Source organism: Macrobrachium rosenbergii, chromosome 55, assembly GCF_040412425.1.
Source record: "Macrobrachium rosenbergii isolate ZJJX-2024 chromosome 55, ASM4041242v1, whole genome shotgun sequence".
Classification (NCBI taxonomy): Eukaryota; Metazoa; Arthropoda; class Malacostraca; order Decapoda; family Palaemonidae; genus Macrobrachium; species Macrobrachium rosenbergii.
The window spans coordinates 49,952,967-49,972,483 of record NC_089795.1 but is presented as its reverse complement, the minus strand read 5'-3'; the positions used below and the strand labels follow the sequence as shown (position 1 = coordinate 49,972,483).

Here is a 19,517-nt window from a genome sequence, read left to right as displayed (position 1 = left end):
ATCATAAACTCAACTTAAATTCCCTCACATCGAGAGTGACAGTGTTGTGTATGTCATCACAAGCTCGATTTGAATTCCCCCACATCAAGAGTGACAGTGTTGTGTATGTCATCACAAGCTCCATTTAAATTAACTCACATCAAGAGCAACAGTGTTGTGTATGTTAGCACAAACTCCATTTGAATTCCCACCACATCAAGAGTGACAGTGTTGTGTATGTCATCACAAGCTCCATTTAAATTCCCTCACATCAAGAACAACAGTGTTGTGTATGTCATCACAAACTCCATTTGAATCCCCTTGCATCAAGAACAACAGTGTTGTGTATGTCATCAAAAACTCCATTTATATTCCCTCACATCAAGAGTGACAGTGTTCTGTATGCCATAACAAGCTCCATTTGAATTCCTACACATCAAGTGTGATAGTGTTGTATGTGTCATCACAAGCTCCATTTAAATTACCTCACACCTAGAGCGACAGTGTTGTGTATGTAATCAAAAGCGCCATTTAAATTCCCCCACATCAATTGCAACAGTGTTCTGTATGTCATCACAAGCTCCATTTGAATTCCCCCACTTCAAGAGTGACAAAGTTGTATATGTTATCACGAGCTCCATTTGAATTCCCCCACTTCAAGCGTGACAGTGTTGTGTATGTCATCACATGCTCCTTTTGAATTCTGTCACATCAAGGGTGACAGTGTTGAGTATGTCATCACAAACTCTATTTAAATTCCTTTCATCAACAGCGACAATGTTCTGTATAACATCAGAAACTTCTTCACAAGCTCCGTTTGTTATCCCCCGCATCAAGAGTGAGTGTTGTTTATGTCAACACAAGCTCCATTTAATTTCCCTCGCATCAAGAATGACGGTGTATTGTATGTCATCACAAGCTCCATTTAAATTCCCTTGCATCAAGAATGATGGTGTTTTGTATGGCATCACAAGCTCCATTTAAATTCCCTCGCATCAAGAGTGGCAGTATTGCGTATGTCATCACCAGCTCCATTTAAATTTCTTCAGATCAAAAATGACAATGTTGTGTGGGCCATCACAAGCTCCATTTAAATTCCCACGAATCTAGAACAACGTCGTTCTATATTTGTGGGAATTTAAATGGAGCTTGTGATTACATAGAAAGCACTGTCATTCTTGGTGTAAGGGAATTTAAATGGAGCTTGTGATGGCACACACAACATTGTAATTTTTGACCTGAAGAAATTTAAATGGAACTGGCTATGACATACACAATGCTGTCACTCTTGATGCGCAGGAATTTAAATGGAGCCTGTGATGACATACAAAACACTGTCAATCTTGATGAGAGGGAATTTAAATGGAGCTTGTGATGGCATACACAACATTGTCACTCTTGATGTGAGGAAATTCAAATGGAGCTTGTGATGACATATGTAACAGTGTCACTCTTGATGTGAGGGAATTCAAATGTTGCCTGTGATGACATACACAACACTGTCAATACGAGGGAATTTAAATAGAGCTTGTGATGGCATATACAAGATGCTTTTAAATTCCCTCAGAACAAGAACAACAGTGTTGTGCTTCATCATGAGTAAGGAGTTTCATGACAGAGACAATATATATTCAATTATGAAATAATTAACCACTAGTCTTACGAAAGTTGGGGTGCTGGACCGCCTCTTGTGTTCCTGATATTCTACTCTCCTGTGATGTCTGGTGATGTTCCACTTCGTGTACCAACGCTCACTCTGTTGTAGGAAAAGAAGATGGAATTAAAGCAGACAGTCCATAGATTATTTCTTTGAAGATTGCCTTATGCTGTACGAAATTTGCATTTGAAAGGTGAAACAAAAAAGGATGAAGAAGAAATGGTCAGAAATCTCAAGGACTGTTGATCAGTTTGTTGCGAAGCCAATGACCATTTCACAAGAAAGTGAATATTTTCTGATCGTGGAATATCATTTATGTCTGTGCCTTCCTGATAAGAAGCGCAGATAGTTAAATATTCACAATCTGTTTAGACTCAAAAGTTGAATCAGACTAAACTATGGGTGCGTCTACACCACAGGAAAATATGTCATAAACATGTCAACAGCCTATCCCAAACATATCACGAACAGGATGGAGATGAGTCAGCAACTGTAAGTGGAGAACAAACCCAAAGTCTAATAAAAGATAAGTCTGTTCACTTGCTGTGAAACAGTAGCACAAGCTGCGCGATGACGTCATCTAGCCCGCAAAATGCTAGGTCCGTTACATGGAACCGAGTCAGTCAGCAACGAGCCGGTGTTGTGTGCAGAACTCTGGCTGCGGCTGTCAAACATGCCTAGCAATTGTGCTGTTAGTGGCTGCACATTCAATTATGAAAACACTTACACATTATACTCGGTGTTATTTCATCCCTTTTTGCAACAACTTTACAAGTTGTTATGTCAATGCCAATTATTTCACTACAGAAGGTAAGCTGGAAAATCTACAAAAAAAGACGTGAGGATAGAAGCTTACATTTCAAAGGATAGTTATCTAAATAAATGTCAAATTACATTATAATGTGTAAGATGCTTTGTTCATTTCTCTCCCTCTCATTTCTACTCATTTACTGCAGTAACTTCTCATAAATTACTATGTAATTACTTCAGTCTAAACATAATAATAATAATAAATAATAATAATAATAATAATAATAATAATACACAGTCATTTATAATATTACACAGTAATTTACTGATAGAATAGTGTAAACTGGCCTCCTCACCAATATTATTAACTTTAAGTAAGCTATAACAAGAATAGACAGAAACATCACGTATATATTTTAATCATACTATTTATGTTATTTTTTCTCTAAATACGAATGATATACTTGAAATTAATAAAGTTAAATAGTGTGACTGAGAAGTGGTCAAAATAACAGATAAAAATAAGTCCCCAGTTAATCACTCCGTTTTCTATAATTTAGGATACTCAGGCTAGGTGACGTCACCACCTGCGCACGCACAGACTTATCGTTTATTAGACTTTGAACAAACCTATGGCAAATGCTGGTCAATCGTAGGAAGCTCGGGTTAGGACAACCAACAGGTTGTTGACTTGTAAGCAACATGTGTGTGCTATAAGTTAATGACTTATGTCATGTTTATGACACGTTGATGACATGTTTATAACATGTTTCACTGTGGTGTTTATATTTACCAAAGGTGAAGAAAGTCTTCATACTTACGAAAAAGAGAAGAAAGTGTTTGAAGTCTTCATACTTACAAAAAAGAGAAGAAAGTGTTTATAGTTATCATAAGGGAAGAAAGTCTTCGTACTTATCAAAAAGAGAAGGAAGTGTTCATACTTACCAGAATATGGAATATATGAAAATCTAAGGACTAAAGAACGTGTCTCCTTAAGATTAATATGTAAAGGTAACATCTCAAATTTAGTTGATTTTATGAAATGTAAGTTGTCAAGCCAAGCGCTGGACCACCCACACCTCTGCCCGCAACACAGTGAAAAGAGGAAGTTGGAATGGTTGGACAACAAGATAAAGAGATCCAGAAAATAAAGAAGACAGGGGCGTCATTGGGGGGGTTGGTTGGTTTGGGGGTCAACTCCCCCCTCAAGACTCAACTTGCCCCCCCCGACCCAAGTTGCCCCCCCCCCCCAAAGCCTCAACTTGGCCCCCTCACCCCCAAGCCCCAAGAAGCAACAGCGTGTTTTCTTTTTAAATGTGCAATCATAAATATATAAAATTTCTCAGAAATGTTATGTTTCTTGATCTTTGTCTGCCTACTAGCTACCAGTGATGATGAGATAAAACATATAGTGGTGGGAGTATATAATTTTTGCTGAAATACCTTGCTCATGTGGCTTCAAAAACACATAAAATAGCTAAAAAAAAAAAAAAATCAGCTGATTAGGCTTGCTTCGCTGGCCAAACCGTCTTTGCCCCTCCCCCAACAAAAATCTGAAATGACGCCCCTGAAAGAAGATGACGTAGCCTACAAGGATCCAAGGGTGAAACTGAGAGAAAATCCCACTGTTGCTCTAAGAAGTAATAGAAAGAGAGTTCGGACAGCAATATCAAAGAAAAGAAGTGTGAACAGAGGTAAAGTAAAAGGCTAAAAAGTGGGTGTGTAGCTTGGAGCCGATTGGATACTGCAAACACCATTTAATAATGCCTGCAGTGCGCCCTACATATCTCTGAAATCTGTGGAAGATTTTCTCCAACATGAGGCCACTCACCCCATTCTTGAGTTGGCCTGAGCAAGATGAGGACATTTGGTTGCCAGTCCCATAGATCTTTCCATGAAAGAAAAGTTCAGCTGTATATAAAGAAGCTAAGGGGGAAAATTCTTATACTCAAAAAACGTGACAGAAAATCCTGGCCGCTCACCTCACGCTTATCACACGATGGTAATATTCGGAGAAATTCCTTCCTCGTGAGATCAGGGATGATGATTAAGACTATAAATAGCGCCGTCCCTTGTAAGGAATTAACTGTCGTGAAAAGAATAGCCGTCCATGCCATTCCTTTAAGAATAAGAAGAAGAATAAGATTTTTCTTTTCATTTATGTACTCTTTTACAAAGAACTGCAGATACCAGCCACTGTAACAGTGAGAGAGACACAAGTAATGACTCAATAAACAACAGTGCATTAGTTAGTAACGGAAACTTTCTCAGTGGCTTTTAAATATTTTGCATTTTTACAGTATTGTCATCCTCGTGTAGCCTTTTAACTGTCAGCTGCATCCCCTATAAACTATATGATTTAAAATCAGGTATGATCTCCATTAGTATCTCACAGAAATGTCTTAAAATGACTTGTACCCAAGATAAATAAATACACCCTAATCATCAAAAATGTTTCCAGATATTAAGCACAATATTAAACGTCTACAAGGACCTCTACTAAAAACTACAACTATGCATTTAAACATCGACTCCATCTTCAATTATAAGCTGTATTCTCAGGAGCCAGCATACCCTTAAACGTTAAATGTAACTTTGAGCACTTAGCGCACCGGTACATAAGAACACCTACTGCATTCTCAGATAACACTTTCTTCATTATGCTTCAGTTTTGTTTTCTAACGTCAACCAATTCTTCAACACCCAAGTGTTAACTATAGACATCATTTTGCGCCATTAACTTCCAACTTTATCAAATATCAGCCAACAACCACAGTCTTAAACCATCAGTCTTACCCTTAAACAGCAACAGGAACCCGATCAACCAGGTGATCCCCATAATGACAGCAAGGGTGAAAGATCTTTTGAGTTGCTTTTTCTTCTCCTCCCTTGACCTAGTTTCCCTCTGCAGTGATTTCCTGCTTTGCCTTCCCATTGCTGTTGCCGTTGTGACTGGTGCTTTACGAAGAACTCTGACACTCATGATGTATATCACCAGGTTGGTCTGGTGAAAGGAAAAACAAGGTTTGAGTAAAGGAGGTTGAAGCCTTCACTGAAGTGCATATCCTCTTGGAATGGAATGTCTCAGTCTGCCTTCAGGATGCAGACTTCTTGTTTGGATTTGGGACCCCCATCTCATTCACCACCAAAACACAGCCCACTAGTCCTTGGGCTTTGACTGGTCTTGCCAGATAGGCCATGATGTTACAGCAATATGCCCTAATTATGAATAGCTATGTGGGAATTTCTTCCCTAACAAGATGTGTCTGGATAGAAATGAGTAAATGAGCTCTGTTTGACTAGTTCCTCCCCAGCAAGTTTCAGTGATTACATGAAATTATTATAGACCATTTTGTTCTTCCTGTTTAGGAAGAAATCTGGTGAAAGATATGTTCCCGTATAATTCCAAGAGTCCTCTAGCAAAGTATTGGTAGTTCTACCCATTGTAACTCCTTTTACTGCTGTATCCATTAAAATTTAGGATGTTATACAACTGGGGTCTGTTTTTATTTTATCTGGGACTGACGGTAAATGACCGCAGCCAATATCTTTGTACCCAGTGGTGGGTGCTGAGCATGAGCGTCCACCAATCCCGATTAAACTCAGTGATATCAGATGTGAATAATTACCTTCAGATGCAAAAAAAAAAAAAAAAAAAAAAAAAAAAAAAAAAACAAAACAGATTTTATATATCCTTTACCACCACGTGAAAATACCTTCTTTGCAGAAGACGAAAACAATCCTTCGTGTGTAAATTTTTGAAGTGTGTTATTATTATAATAATACAGAATTATTTAGGAATCACGTCCAAATGAAATAGGAAACGATTCACCATAATTTAAAATGAATAAGTTTCAGTGTGCCTGAGGTTAATTATTTGACGTGCAGAATGGTACAGCTAGCTTTACTACCATTATAAAAGTAACCCATAAGATAAAATTTGGAGAATTGAAATTAACTTCAGACGAAATCAGTGGTACATATTTGCCAACGTAAAACTTACCAAAAGAATGACCAGTGCCGGGGCACCAAATGCCCAGGTGAGACCCGTTCTGTAATCCAGCCAACAGCTGCAAATAAGGTCCATCTTTAGAGTACGGGTACCACTGAGAATAGAGCTTAGTCCAGATGTTCAGAATAAACCATCATCAAGGATTAAATTTGCAACCAAATGTTGTCAGCCATGTCTCTAGAATATATGTACCATCAGAAGTATTCAGCTTAGCTCTGAGAATGCATGCACAATACAGAATCGTTTGAAACCCAGCTTTGAAATATGTGCACACCATTTTAGATAAAATGTCCGCCAAATCTCTGTATGACCAAGCAGAATAAAAGGAGATGGAAAGTAAATAGAAAGAAAAGGAATTCATACGTTATTTCAGTCAATACTTACTATCCCTTTGTACCATAACCCTCGCCTTGCGTTACACTGACGGATAAGATGACGATGAATGCTGGAAGTCCGTAGGCAAACGCGTAGTAGAACTTCATAGGGGACGTACTCGTTGGGAAGACCTTCGGAACCAAGGGAAGTCATGGTTAGCTCGAGGGTTGTATATATACATTGAAACTTGACACTTGCATAGTTGTACTGCGCATTCATACAAAGAATAACAGAACCTCATTTAAACAGGATGGTATCTAATAGAGATTTTATTCACAACAGTTACAAGCTATCAACGACTTAACTGTCCCCTTTGAAAGCTTGAAACTTTTGTTAATCTGTTTGAATGAGGTCTCTGTTATTCGTTCTACACACACAGACACTTGTACTAAGGTAGATAAAACAGGGTGTCCGAAGAACATTTTCAGCCAGCCAGTCAACCGCCTGAACTAACCTTGATCAGAAGCAAGTAGATGTTCATTCCCTCGACTCCCATCCAACCGAAAGTCACAAGAATAAGAAAATGGAGTAAACCAGCTACGAAAGCGCAGCCTGTAGTCGTCTGCGTTGCGTCTAGTCCGGCCAGGAGAACGATCTTTGGAGGAAGGATTCGAATTTGCATTAAGTCATGTTCTTTAATAGTGAAAGTCCAGTTGAAAGTGAGGCTACATATACACAAGTTGGCGTTACTGAGTAAAAGAGTGGCAAATAATAATTTTCAAGAATGAAATCGTACACTTTACACTTTAAATGATGGTTACTCAGATAATCGTATTGACAAGGCATAGGCCTGAAACCTGGGGAGAACTGATAAACTTATAATGCACTTCCATATTCGGTTTCCGTTAAATGCAAAAACTATTCACGCATCTGAAATACCCACTTAGAGTAATATAACCCTCATAACAGGTAAAGATAAATGTAAATTTCAGAAGTAGTTTACGATATTTTTGGAAATCAAATTTTCAGTCATGTGTAAATTAACTAAACTTTGCAGTCGATAGAGAGAGAGAGAGAGAGAGAGAGCGAGCGCATTCACCTCTGTGACGAAGAGACTACTGCATAAGTTCAGGTGGATAATGAAGGTGTTATGCGAGACTCCCTTGTAGTTTTTCACCATCGAGGCCAAAGTCACTATGGCCAGAAACAGGCACACGAGAGATATGGAGCAGCCAATGATAGTGATCCATTTCGTTATTGTTATTATAATTTCCTGAGAAAGAAGAAAAAAACAACGTCACTCTCCTTGCATGCTCGCATGTGGTCAGTGAATGTCAGACACATTCGGCAGACCAACCAGTTCCGTGACCAATGCTGAAACTCGCGCGTCGGACCACGGGAGTTCAGTGGGTGGGTCACGACTCACGAGCAACACTAGAGCACCAGAACAAAAGAGAAGGGCAAAAGAGTCCCACTTCCTTACTGGGATCAGGCCATTGATGTCTATGATCACTGCCAGGTTGGTAAGATGGTCACAAGAACAGAAGGTGAAGGATTCTGTTTCGCCGCCTCCCGTAAGGCTGCAGCCGCTGTCATTCCAATTCTTTTCTTCTGAGTCCCACCAAACGCATCTCCCGCCTGCCGATAGATTGTATCTGACGAAGAAGGAGAGACTTAATTCAAGAGCTTAACTGCAAAGCACTGAGGGAGGGAACACCTCCGCTCAGGCCCTCTAACCCCCCCCTTAAAAATGCTGATTCACCATCATTAGGTTCCGAGCCCTTCTCAAAATGTAAGCTACTCTTTCCTTGGTTCATTGCTCAGTTCACTAAAAAATGTAATTGAAATCCAAAATTAATGTTTTGAGATAATAGATAATATTATTGATAGACATGTTAACAAAAACAAACAAGTATTTTGAAAGAAAAGTTGGGCAAGTATTGTCTGTTTTTGTGAAATACCACCCATAGCAAAAGAGCGAGGGATACGCAGTTCCCTGGTTTAGCCACCAATCATAAAGAAATGGTATGAGTAGGAATAACTGATAATGCTTGTGTTTTAGACACATTAGAAACTTACATTTTTCCAGAGAAAATATGCTTGAAAGTGATATTCACTAGCTGACCATCTTTAGCTTGCCAAGAGCTGTTTCCGACCGTTAGGCCTATGATGGGAGAATTGACAATGTCCGTGGATAAACCTGCATCAGCTGGTGTACTGGAATGATATAGCCATTATTCATTTCTGGGAAAGTGATTAAATACTGACAATGCTCAACAGGCTACCCAGTATGAAATTATCTTCAGGTTCACTGTTAAATGTTGGCAGCTTACAGTATTGTTTACATGTCACAGACAGGTTGAGAACAAGTTAACGACCATGAGTGGAGAAATAACATTTGGCAAATGCTGTATAATCATATGAATTACAAGTGAAAACTACCAGTGAGTCGCTGACTTGTGTTCAGCCCGTTTGTGACGTGTGTTTGTGTGTGTGTGTGTGTGACAAGTTACCAGCAATTGCTATGACATGCTTTGCTGTAGTGTGGACGAACCCTTGGGATTAATCGCATTTTAATTTCATTTTTACTGTAGATTCTGTAGTCTGAATCATCCTTAGACTTTTGTTTTAAGGCCAGATTTTTTCTGCATTAATCGCTGCTCCTCACTAACCTATTGGAATTATCGCTTAAGATCCTGTGCAGTGTATCGTAGGCAGTGAAAGACACAGCCACTCGGCTCTTGTTGGGCAGGGAGCTGTAAAAATCATGCGGCAGTTCGACAACCGTACCAGCCATCTGTGGAAAATCAGATATTACTTATTAATGTCATTACTACTAAGAGTAGCAGTTATACTTCAAATATGTTTACATACAGAGCTCAGGACACGTCCACACAGCCGTAAAACATATAAACACACGGTGGCAACTTATCTCTTACATATCTCAAACAGGTTGAAAATAAGTCAACGACTGTCAGTGGAAAACGAGCCTTTGTCCGGTTACTCTTCTATAAGGTACCGATGTATTTTTATGCCGTTTTACTACAGTGTGAACGCAGCCTTAGTTACGCGCAGTAAAATGAACACAAACTGAAGAGTAGGCGTATAAACAGATGAATTAATTTAAAAATAGAAAAATGGAAATTGTGAGGACTTACCGTCGGATGAGCGAAGGTACGATTTTCAGGATCGATGTAGCGCTCAGAAGAATACTGCTCGGCTAAAATATCTGTGTGTGAGAGAGAGAGAGAGAGAGAGAGAGAGAGGAATAAAAAAAATAGTTAACGGGAAAAACAGAAGGTACGACATACAGTGAATATAAACAGCTATACTACGCATGGTATGAATATGTAAATAGGGGTATATTTCCTTAACCTTTGGTTTTCATTCCTATGTCCCATTGCAGATTAAGTTAGTAAAACTGAGCTTAACCAACCTCACTACAAAGGAAAACTTCTTCCCTTTCCGAAAAAGTTAAAGTATACTTTAGTTTAACCAGACCACTGAGCTGATTAACAGCTCTCCTAGGGTTGGCCCGAACGATTAAATTTATTTTACATGGCTAAGAACCACTTGGTTTCGTAGCATTGGGACCTATAGTTCATTGTGGAATCCGAACCACATTATACCGAGAAATGAGTTTCTATCACCAGAAATAAATTCCTCTAATCCTTCATTGACCGGTCGGAGAATCGAACGCGGGACCAGCAAAGTGCTAGCTGAGAACGATACCTATCCGACCAATGAGGAACTCTTCCCTTTCCGAAACTTTGATTTTGCGAAAGTCTTATTATGCAGGTGGGGATTTTAATTGGCGCATAGACACTTCCTGACAGGACCCTGCGATAAAGTAGAACCAAATTTTCTAATGTTCTTTACAAGTATATTAAAGGAAAAGTTATATTCTCTCTCTCTCTCTCTCTCTCTCTCTCTCTCTCTCTCTCTCTCTTGAATATGAAGGGTATCAGAGGGTTCATGGGAGTGAAGTTCAATGTTTATGCAAAATCATACCTTCATATACTATTTACCCTTGTAAAAGGTCATAAACTTAAGTATTAAATTTCATTAAATTACTGTAGAATTTATATCACACTCTTGAAAAGGGATACTTAACTTGATATACCCATGGCTATAGCGAAGCAGTTGAGGCTTGACAGATTGGGTGAAATTTGCTTGTGTTATCCTCTAGTTATAGAAAAAATTTTATGAACGTCTTACAGGTTATTATTGCGTAAAAATATATATACATAAATAGAAGTAATAAGAACATATAATATACCTAATGGATCTTTTATGGTATTACCAATAACAATAATAATAATAATAAATCTTGGAAGGAGACCCTGTCGTAAATATGTTTAAAAATTAAGGCTGCAACAGCTGAATTTACTTCATAATAAAGTCTCTCTCATTTTTCTAATGACTCCTTTGTCTGTAGGGGAAAGATCACGCAATAAATGCACTTTATTCATTTCCCAAATGTATCTATATCCTCTCTCTCATGAAATGCGTATAGGGCAGATAATATGTGATCATTCCCCTATCATTGAGCCTTGTCCTCTTTTCCCGCCAAGAGCAACCATATTTGTTGAACAGCAGCACCAATATGCATAAAATGTGCCTCGCTGTCGAATTTCTCAGTTCCAGAGGTCCTTTATTCCTCACACCGTTGGACTGTGGAACAAGCTCCCTGCGGATGTTGTGCCATTCCATTGGCACCTCAAAATTTCAAGCGAAGATGCAGTGCATTGCTACCCTAGAGCATCTCTCCTTGTATTTTAATAATTTAGTTACATTTTATCTATTTATTGATTAAATTGTTAAGTTACTTTTTCTTTTCTAATAAGTGATCTCTTCTTTCTGTATTTCACGTTACCTTCTGTTACTTCTTTCTAATGAACACCATAATATTCCTTGGAAGCTTGAATTTCAAGTCAGTGACCCCTGTGGTGGGCTTGTTCCATATGAATAGGGTTTATCTTCTGAATAATAAGAATAATAATAATAATAATAGTAATAATAATAATAATAATAATAATAATAATAGATATCTTACATATTGCACTGGCTTTATACAACCCTGGACTGATTCGCCAAAAGTAACGAGAGTTCAGTCACTGTGTCTTTCAGCTGTTCCTGAAGCTGATTTCCAGATTCCAGTCGCTTGTCTAAAGGAATTCTCTCCACATCTGTCAAACATAGAGAATTTGTGAGAAAGTATTTTATGTATGTATATACACATATATATTTCTATATATATACATATATATATAAATATATATATATATATATATATATATATATATATATATATATATATATATATATATATATATATATATATATATATACTGTATATATGAAGTTTTGTCCAGTAAACTCATGACTTTTTTTTAACTCCTAGCATTAATGTAATTCCCTTTGGTAAGTTCTCTTCAAGGTATAGTGGATCAGTATTGACTGGTATACTGTATATATGTATATATATATATATATATATATATATATATATATATATATATATATATATATATATATATATATATATATATATATATATATGTGTGTGTGTGTGTGTGTGTTACAGGTTTTTCTTTTAAACAAAGCGAACACAAACAGCCTGTGACGACGACTGCGAGCAGTGACACTAACTTCCACAGTAGAACTGTTGAGGAGTTTAGAGGAGACCCTCGTCAGCGAGCTAGTGTAACCGTCGGTGATGTTCAGCTTCTGCTCCTCGGAGGCTTTGGTCAAGTCGCTGTCGTGCTTCGTCTTGGCCACGGACATCAAGTTCACTAGTTCAACCACGTCACCTTCGGAGGAAATGAAAGGAGAGTCGATGCTAAGAATCTAAAAGAAATTCGCAACTGAAGACCCAGAACTCGAAAATGAACGATGGGTCATGGAACTAAAATCTTACAGGGTAGTGCAGAATTGTTTCTAAGGTGCTAGAGTTGGTATTACCTCTATTGTGACAGGGTCCAAAATGTTCCCGTAGATTTCCTCTCTAGCCTTACTGTTGTTTGACTAGAGCGGTTGCCCCAAGAAGTCAGAGGGTTTCATTATCGTACCCTGGCAAGCTGCTAGTAAATAGGTTGGCCACTGCTACAGTATTATTCTCCCACTTTACCCACACCAGTGAGTTGAATTTCTTGAATCATTTAGGAACTTCGATGGAAATTGAACGAGACAGCTAAAGAAGATGAACAGCTAGGTGAGAGAAAACCTAACTGATAGCAGTTGTTACAGCTTAAACTGGCCGTATGCCAACACAGTCTCCTGCTCTTAGAATAGCCTGTTTGAAAAAGGCTGTAATGCTATTGTTAATATTCAGTGACTCAAAGTTCTTATACACCACAGATGTAGATCCAGATTATAAAAGTAAATGTAAAGCTACATATAATAGCTCTTAGTTTGTGCCTACAATGATTGCATCTTGTGCAGAATGAAAATAAATTTAGTATTTGTTCAGAATTAGCCAGAGTAGAACACCAACTCACTGTAAACAAAGATGTGGATTCATGAAGTACAGAAAAAGATGTTTTTGGATATAATAACAGAATACATTGGTTCTCTTCGTGCAAATTGGTCAAGAGGAAGAAGACACCTTCGAATGATATGTAGAGGTTACATTTCTTATATTCAGAATTACAGCCACAGTTTACGCATGTGGAGAATACCTAGGTCACATGTGACGAAAATAGACAGCTGGAAAAAATTGCATTGTGGTTTGTTGTAGTGGCATGGAGTAGAATTATTAAGATATAGTAAATACAAATGTTAATAAACAAATGAATAATAAAAGACACCAAAGACACCTAGTCTTTCCTTCAGTTCTTTGACATTTGTGCTACATATCTTGACTTATTCTCAGGAAATGAGATCACTCATCAAGTTATATTTGTCAATGTATTTCATACACAAAGAAGTCATGAGCAACAATAGGAGATTGCAACAACATAAGAACATCAATGATTAGTGAATGATTAGGTCAGGGATGCATGCAGTTAAACTTAATTTTGTTATGCTGAGGTCAGGGTAGGTTAGGAATGGCTAATGTTGTGCTGAGGTCAGGGTAGGTTAGGAATGGCTAATATTATGCTGAGGTCAGGGTAGGTTAGGAATGGCAAATGTTATGCTGAGGTCAGGGTAGGTTAGGAATGACTAATATTATGCTGAGGTCAGGGTAGGTTAGGAATAGCTAATGTTATGCTGAGGTCAGGGTAGGTTAGGAATGGCTAATATTTTGCTGAGGTCAGGGTAGGTTAGGAATGGCTAATGTTATGCTGAGGTCAGGGTAGGTTAGGAATGGCTAATGTTATGCTGAGGTCAGGGTAGGTTAGGAATGGCTAATGTTATGCTGAGGTCAGGGTAGGTTAGGAATGGCTAATTTGGCAGGTATGCTGTGAAGCTCAGTCACCCAGTGTTCTTACCAGTGCCAATGTTTGCGTCAGTGATGTTGTCGGCAACTTTATCCAATGTTTCTCCAGCTGTGGTGTTACTAGATGTGTCATTGAGCGCATTCTCCCAGTCACTCAGATCCAGAGTCTTGCAGTGGCTGTGACATTTTGTAGAATGGTTAAAGATAAGCTTTGACGAATTGAAGATTGTAAATGCTTTCTTGTTCCCTTGTGCTTAGATTTATTTATTTTTGTCAAATTATACGTAAGTAGTATGGTTTGGTCCCACTGACTAGTCATATGGGACTTGTCCCATATTCATTTATTTACATATTTTTATTAGTAGATTGCTACCTGCATAAAAAGAGATATATGTAAAATAAAAAGGAATGCAAAGCAAATCAGGCTCAGAGACAAGCTTCCATTATGTTCGTTGAATAAAGTAAAACAATCGTGATTAAAATCGGATCACATCTACAGATGAGAAACTGAACACCTCATTAGAAGTATCCTAGCTGAAAACCAGAAATATCCCACCTGAAATCTGGAAGGCCATCCCAAATCCCACGTTTGTTGCAGTACCAGGTCACATTAGATCCCGTGACGTCACTTCCTGGAGGACACTTATTAAAGGTGTGGGTGCCAGGAGGCGCTGATTGCCACACGTAATTAGGATAGAGGTCAGGCAAAGGTTTAATATTTGGGCAGTCTGTGATTGGCTTGTCGGTTGTGCCTAGTGTTGTTGTTGTCGTTGTAGTTGTAGTTGTAGCTGCGGAGGTTGTCGTGAGGCACGTGGCTACAGGTGGCATCTCACAGAGAGCCCCACTAGTTATGTTAGATTCCGAACCACAGTGCATGACCACTCCACTGCCTACGTCCAGCCTGAAATTGGGTGTCTTGGATTCTTTGAAATCGACTGCCCAGAGGGAGTAGTTCCCATCCGCACACAATTCCAGGTCATAGTAACTATAGGCTAAGTTTCCTCCCAGTGAGTTGCACAGAAACTTGGCGCCATCTGCTGTGACTTCTTCTTCTTCTGGAAAGGGAACCATCGCGAAGCAAGTGCCGGTTGTACTATAGTATTCCCCATTAGATTCGCACGAAAGTTCTGTAGTACTCATCTGTTTATCGGAGTAAGTAACATTTAAATCACCAGAACACATAACCTATAAAATCAGATGTACTTCAGGGGAAAATGGAACACAGTATATAAATCCTGACCAGTTTCATCTTTAGTGTAAGACATCTCCAAGAGGATGATTGAAGATGTCTTGAATTAAAGTCAAAACCAGTCAGGATTTTTATCTGAATGCACGTTTCATTCCAGATACCGCTGGTGCTCATAGTCAAGTGAAAAGTTTTTCGTTAATGTTTTCATTTTGCACCTTGTTTATGCTGGTAATGTTGTCACAGAATTCTCAGTCAGATTGTTTAAGTAACTAAAAACGGATCTGTAAATGATATACTCACATCATGAAATGACATCCTTACTCTCAGGTCTTGGGGAATATTTGGATGGCATGTGGAGCTAAGGTGATTCTGAAGATCACGTCGAGATATGCTGCAGTTGGTTTGACCCTCACACCTTGCAAAAGATAAAAACATCAGATCAGGGAGCTAAAGGTGACTTCAGTTGCTGTTGGGAGTTTTGATCCGAGTGAAAATAACTGTTTATTTGTTTTGACTAGGGGGAAATAAATTCGGTTTTCAGCTTCTCTCTTTATATCTTCACAGAGTGGTGATTATGCAATTGGAGTTTTTTTTATCAGGCCAGATCTAAAGGAATGAAAGGAAAGGGAAAAGTATCATGCATTTGGAAAATAAGGGAAAGAAAACTACCTACCCAGGCATTATAGATAAGTTGAAGAAGAACCACACACACACACACACACACACAAACAAACATTATGTACCTGAAGATGCGTGAATCAACACGTGAAAGCGTTTGGTACTGAACTTCTGCCTGTCATTTTCTGTGGTATTTGCTTATATACCGAAGTCACGTACATCTACTGTATATATATATATATATATATATATATATATATATATATATATATATATATATATAGTATATATATATATATATATGTATGTATATATATACATATATATATTATGTATATATATATATACATATATATATATATATATATATATATATATATATACATATATATATATATATATGTATGTATATATATATATATGTATGTGTATGTATAGTTATAGTTGAATAGGTTGGTTTCAGTGGTTGATGGTATTCTGAGGGATGAACAGGCCCGTTTTAGAAAGGGCAGGTCAGTGATCAGATCTTCATAGCCAGGCATTTAATGCAGCGAAGCTACTGGAATGAAAAACCCTGCTGTCTTTGTTTGTTGATTTTGAAAAGACCTTTGATGGTATTTCGAGACGGACTGTAGAAAAATCTGGAGGTATTATGGAATGCTGGGAAAGTTTAAGATTGTTATCATGAACATGCATGAGGGCACATCTTTGTAAAGTGATGGTTGATGGGTGTTTGAGTGATCCATTTGAAGTTAAGTCTGGTGTGGTTCAGGGTGGCATTCTGTCTTCTCTGTTTGTATTGGTAGTAGACATTATGAGAAGGGTTAAAAGAGAAATTTTGAGGTATACTCTGGGGAGAACAGAAACTTGACTTGGGATTATGCTGATTATATGGTTTTGATTTTATATGGACCAGAAAGATGCAGAGTGTTGATTGTCTAATGATGAAGGTTTAAAGGTGGTTTTTGTTATTACATGGAAAAACTGAAATCATGAATATGAATATTGAAGGCTTACAAAGGATTCATCTTTTATTCCGATTGAAACAAGTACAGTAACATTAATAACACCGCTGACCATTAAGGCAGGTTTTGGGAAAATATCACCCCTTCCTGAAAATCTCTCGTTCTTCACCCCTTAGTAATCTTTTAATCCTTTTCCTCGACCTAGTGACTGCTCGAGACCTTTCTCTCAGGTTCTGCCTTTTGGAGACCAAATCCCCACCGTAGGCACAGACAAGCCGGCAAAGGGGATTAAGCCAAAAAGAGAAAGCGCCTACACCATAGCAACTAATCACCACGTGGTCGGTGCCTACCACATGGTCCAAAGGCATAGAAAATGGACTGCCAGGCGAGTAGACACCGCCATCTGGGAGGAAAAGAATTGTAATCCGCCGAGGTCTTAAAAGGCAGCACACAGGCGGCTCTCCTCAGAAACGCCCAGCCACAGAATCCAGACACTTTCCCCTTTTCCCCGCTCCCTCAGAGCCTTGACCCTTCCTGTGGCTGCTTTGAGCCTACAAGCCCCGTAAATTCCTGCCCACCATGCTGGCGCTGGAGATAGGTCCCCCTGTCTCCGACTAAAAGGTAAAGTGCCAGAAGTGAGATTTTGAATCAGTCATGAATGTTATTCTTCTACTGAATTTATTTTCTTTTCTGAGGTGTGGTTTTCCACAGAGACCTGACTTGTTTAGTGCAGTGAGTAAATGTCCAAAATTCACATGTGTTTATCAGTGCCTAGAACGGTGCGTGTGCTGGCATTCCTCAGCACCCTCCGATACTCTATAATTACGCCACTAATTTTTGTAAGTAACCTAATGTGTTCTCGATTGTGATTTTATCTAGCTGTGGAATCAACTGTTCATCTTGTGCTTTGCCGTGGTCCTAACCACTGCCCCTCACCCAACTGTGTTCTTCAAAGTGGATTTTTCCCCAGTTCTGTTATTGTTTAATTTGTTGTAAATTTAGTTGTTCGACAGGACTCTTTTACCAGTCTGATTTTTTAAATTCCCCATTCTTCTGATTTAATTATCAATTGTAAATGTAAGTGATTTTAAGTGACTCTAAGTGTTTATCTGCACCTTTCCTCGTTGAAGTAAGGCCTTCAGTTTAGATTTTTATATGTATGTTTACCTTTAGTCAAATTTGAAAATCCCATGGTAAGTCCCACATCCTTCCCAGGTAAAACTGTAATAATATATAGTATAATATATATATATATATATATATATATATATATATATATATATATATATATATATATATATATATATATATATATATATATATATATATATATATCAATAAGTCAATCAGTCAATCACTTCCTGTGGTACCCAAGGGGATGCATATGGCCTCGATGAACTCACCCCACCACATTCTGTCGTGGGCTAATTCCTCAAGATCTCCCCAACACTCGTCTCCTGCTTCCCGCCTCATTGTCCTTAACCACGTCTCCTTCGGCCTACCTCTACCTCTTCTACCAAGGGCAACCCACCCTGGTGTATCTCGTACTATTCCCTGTCTTCTATACACATGGCCTAGCCACTTCCAGCATGAGAATCTAACATACTCATCGACCAGCGCACCCCCTTACTTATCTAATTCTGTTATTTGATATCCTATCCCACCAATTAATTCTTAATTTTCTTCTGAGCGCCTTATTTTCAAACACTAAGAATTTATTATTCGAAGTCACGGTACTGTGCCATGACTCATGCCCATAAATCAAAACACTCCTAACCATTACCTTATAAATTTTGATTTTTGTATGCACAGAAAAATTGCTGTTATTCCAAATATTTTTAAGCATTCCCATTGCCTGATGAGCCTTTTTTTAATCTTTCCATAAATTCTGTGCTCAGAGAACCATCATCTAAATAAGTACCTAAATATTTAAACTTATCCACTTGCTTTACAACCAGACCTTCAATTAGGCAACCTTGTGCATTTTCAATACCCATATTTATGTTTTCAGTTTTTCCACTATTAATAACCAAACCAACCTTTCGACCTTCACTCACTAGACAATCCAACACACTGCATCTTTTCTGGTCCCTCACAGATCAAAACCATATCATCAGCATAATCCAAGTCAAGAAGTTTCACATTTTCTCCCCAGAGTATACCTGCCTCCGTTTCTCTTTTAACCCTTCTCATAACGTAATCCACGACCAGTACAAACAACAGAGGAGACAGAATGCCAACCTGAATCACACCAGACTTGACTTCAAATGGATCACTCAAACACCCATCAACCATCACTTTACAAAATGTGCCCACATACATGTTCATGATAACCGTCACAAACTTTCCCGGTATTCCATAATGCCTCATGATTTTTCCCATAGTCCGTCTCGAAATACTATCAAAGGTCTTTTCAAAATCAACAAAACAAAGACTCAACGGAGTTTTCATTTCACTTGCTTGCTGCATTAAATGCCTCAAACTGGCCTGTTCATCCCTCAGAATACCATCAACCATTGGCTCCAACCTATTCAACATTACTCTGCAGAAAAATTTCAAGGCTACAGGTGACAAAGTGATTCCCCTCCAATTACCACACTTACTCAGATCTCCTTTCTCTGGAACTTTAATGATCACACCATTCTTCAAAC

The 19,517-nt window shown here is 38.4% G+C and overlaps 2 protein-coding genes across 3 annotated transcripts in view; one reads left to right on the top strand and one right to left on the bottom strand.

Annotated features, from left to right (window-relative positions):
• The window catches only part of MetRS (methionyl-tRNA synthetase 1), a 109,021-nt gene that overhangs the window by 62,689 nt on the left and 26,815 nt on the right, over positions 1-19,517 (top strand). The window lies entirely within an intron of this gene.
• The window catches only part of LOC136835803 (latrophilin-like protein LAT-2), a 47,596-nt gene that overhangs the window by 8,166 nt on the left and 19,913 nt on the right, over positions 1-19,517 (bottom strand). The window contains exons 9-23 of the mRNA XM_067099658.1: positions 15,584-15,698; positions 14,651-15,234; positions 14,147-14,271; positions 12,281-12,526; positions 9,872-9,942; positions 9,386-9,510; positions 8,793-8,930; positions 8,197-8,368; positions 7,813-7,986; positions 7,228-7,368; positions 6,783-6,904; positions 6,390-6,456; positions 5,183-5,390; positions 4,369-4,505; positions 1,643-1,735 (exon numbers count right to left, since the gene is read on the bottom strand). Coding sequence (XP_066955759.1) covers positions 1,643-1,735; positions 4,369-4,505; positions 5,183-5,390; positions 6,390-6,456; positions 6,783-6,904; positions 7,228-7,368; positions 7,813-7,986; positions 8,197-8,368; positions 8,793-8,930; positions 9,386-9,510; positions 9,872-9,942; positions 12,281-12,526; positions 14,147-14,271; positions 14,651-15,234; positions 15,584-15,698 — 2,518 coding nt within the window. The remainder of the gene's footprint in view (positions 1-1,642; positions 1,736-4,368; positions 4,506-5,182; positions 5,391-6,389; positions 6,457-6,782; positions 6,905-7,227; positions 7,369-7,812; positions 7,987-8,196; positions 8,369-8,792; positions 8,931-9,385; positions 9,511-9,871; positions 9,943-12,280; positions 12,527-14,146; positions 14,272-14,650; positions 15,235-15,583; positions 15,699-19,517) is intronic.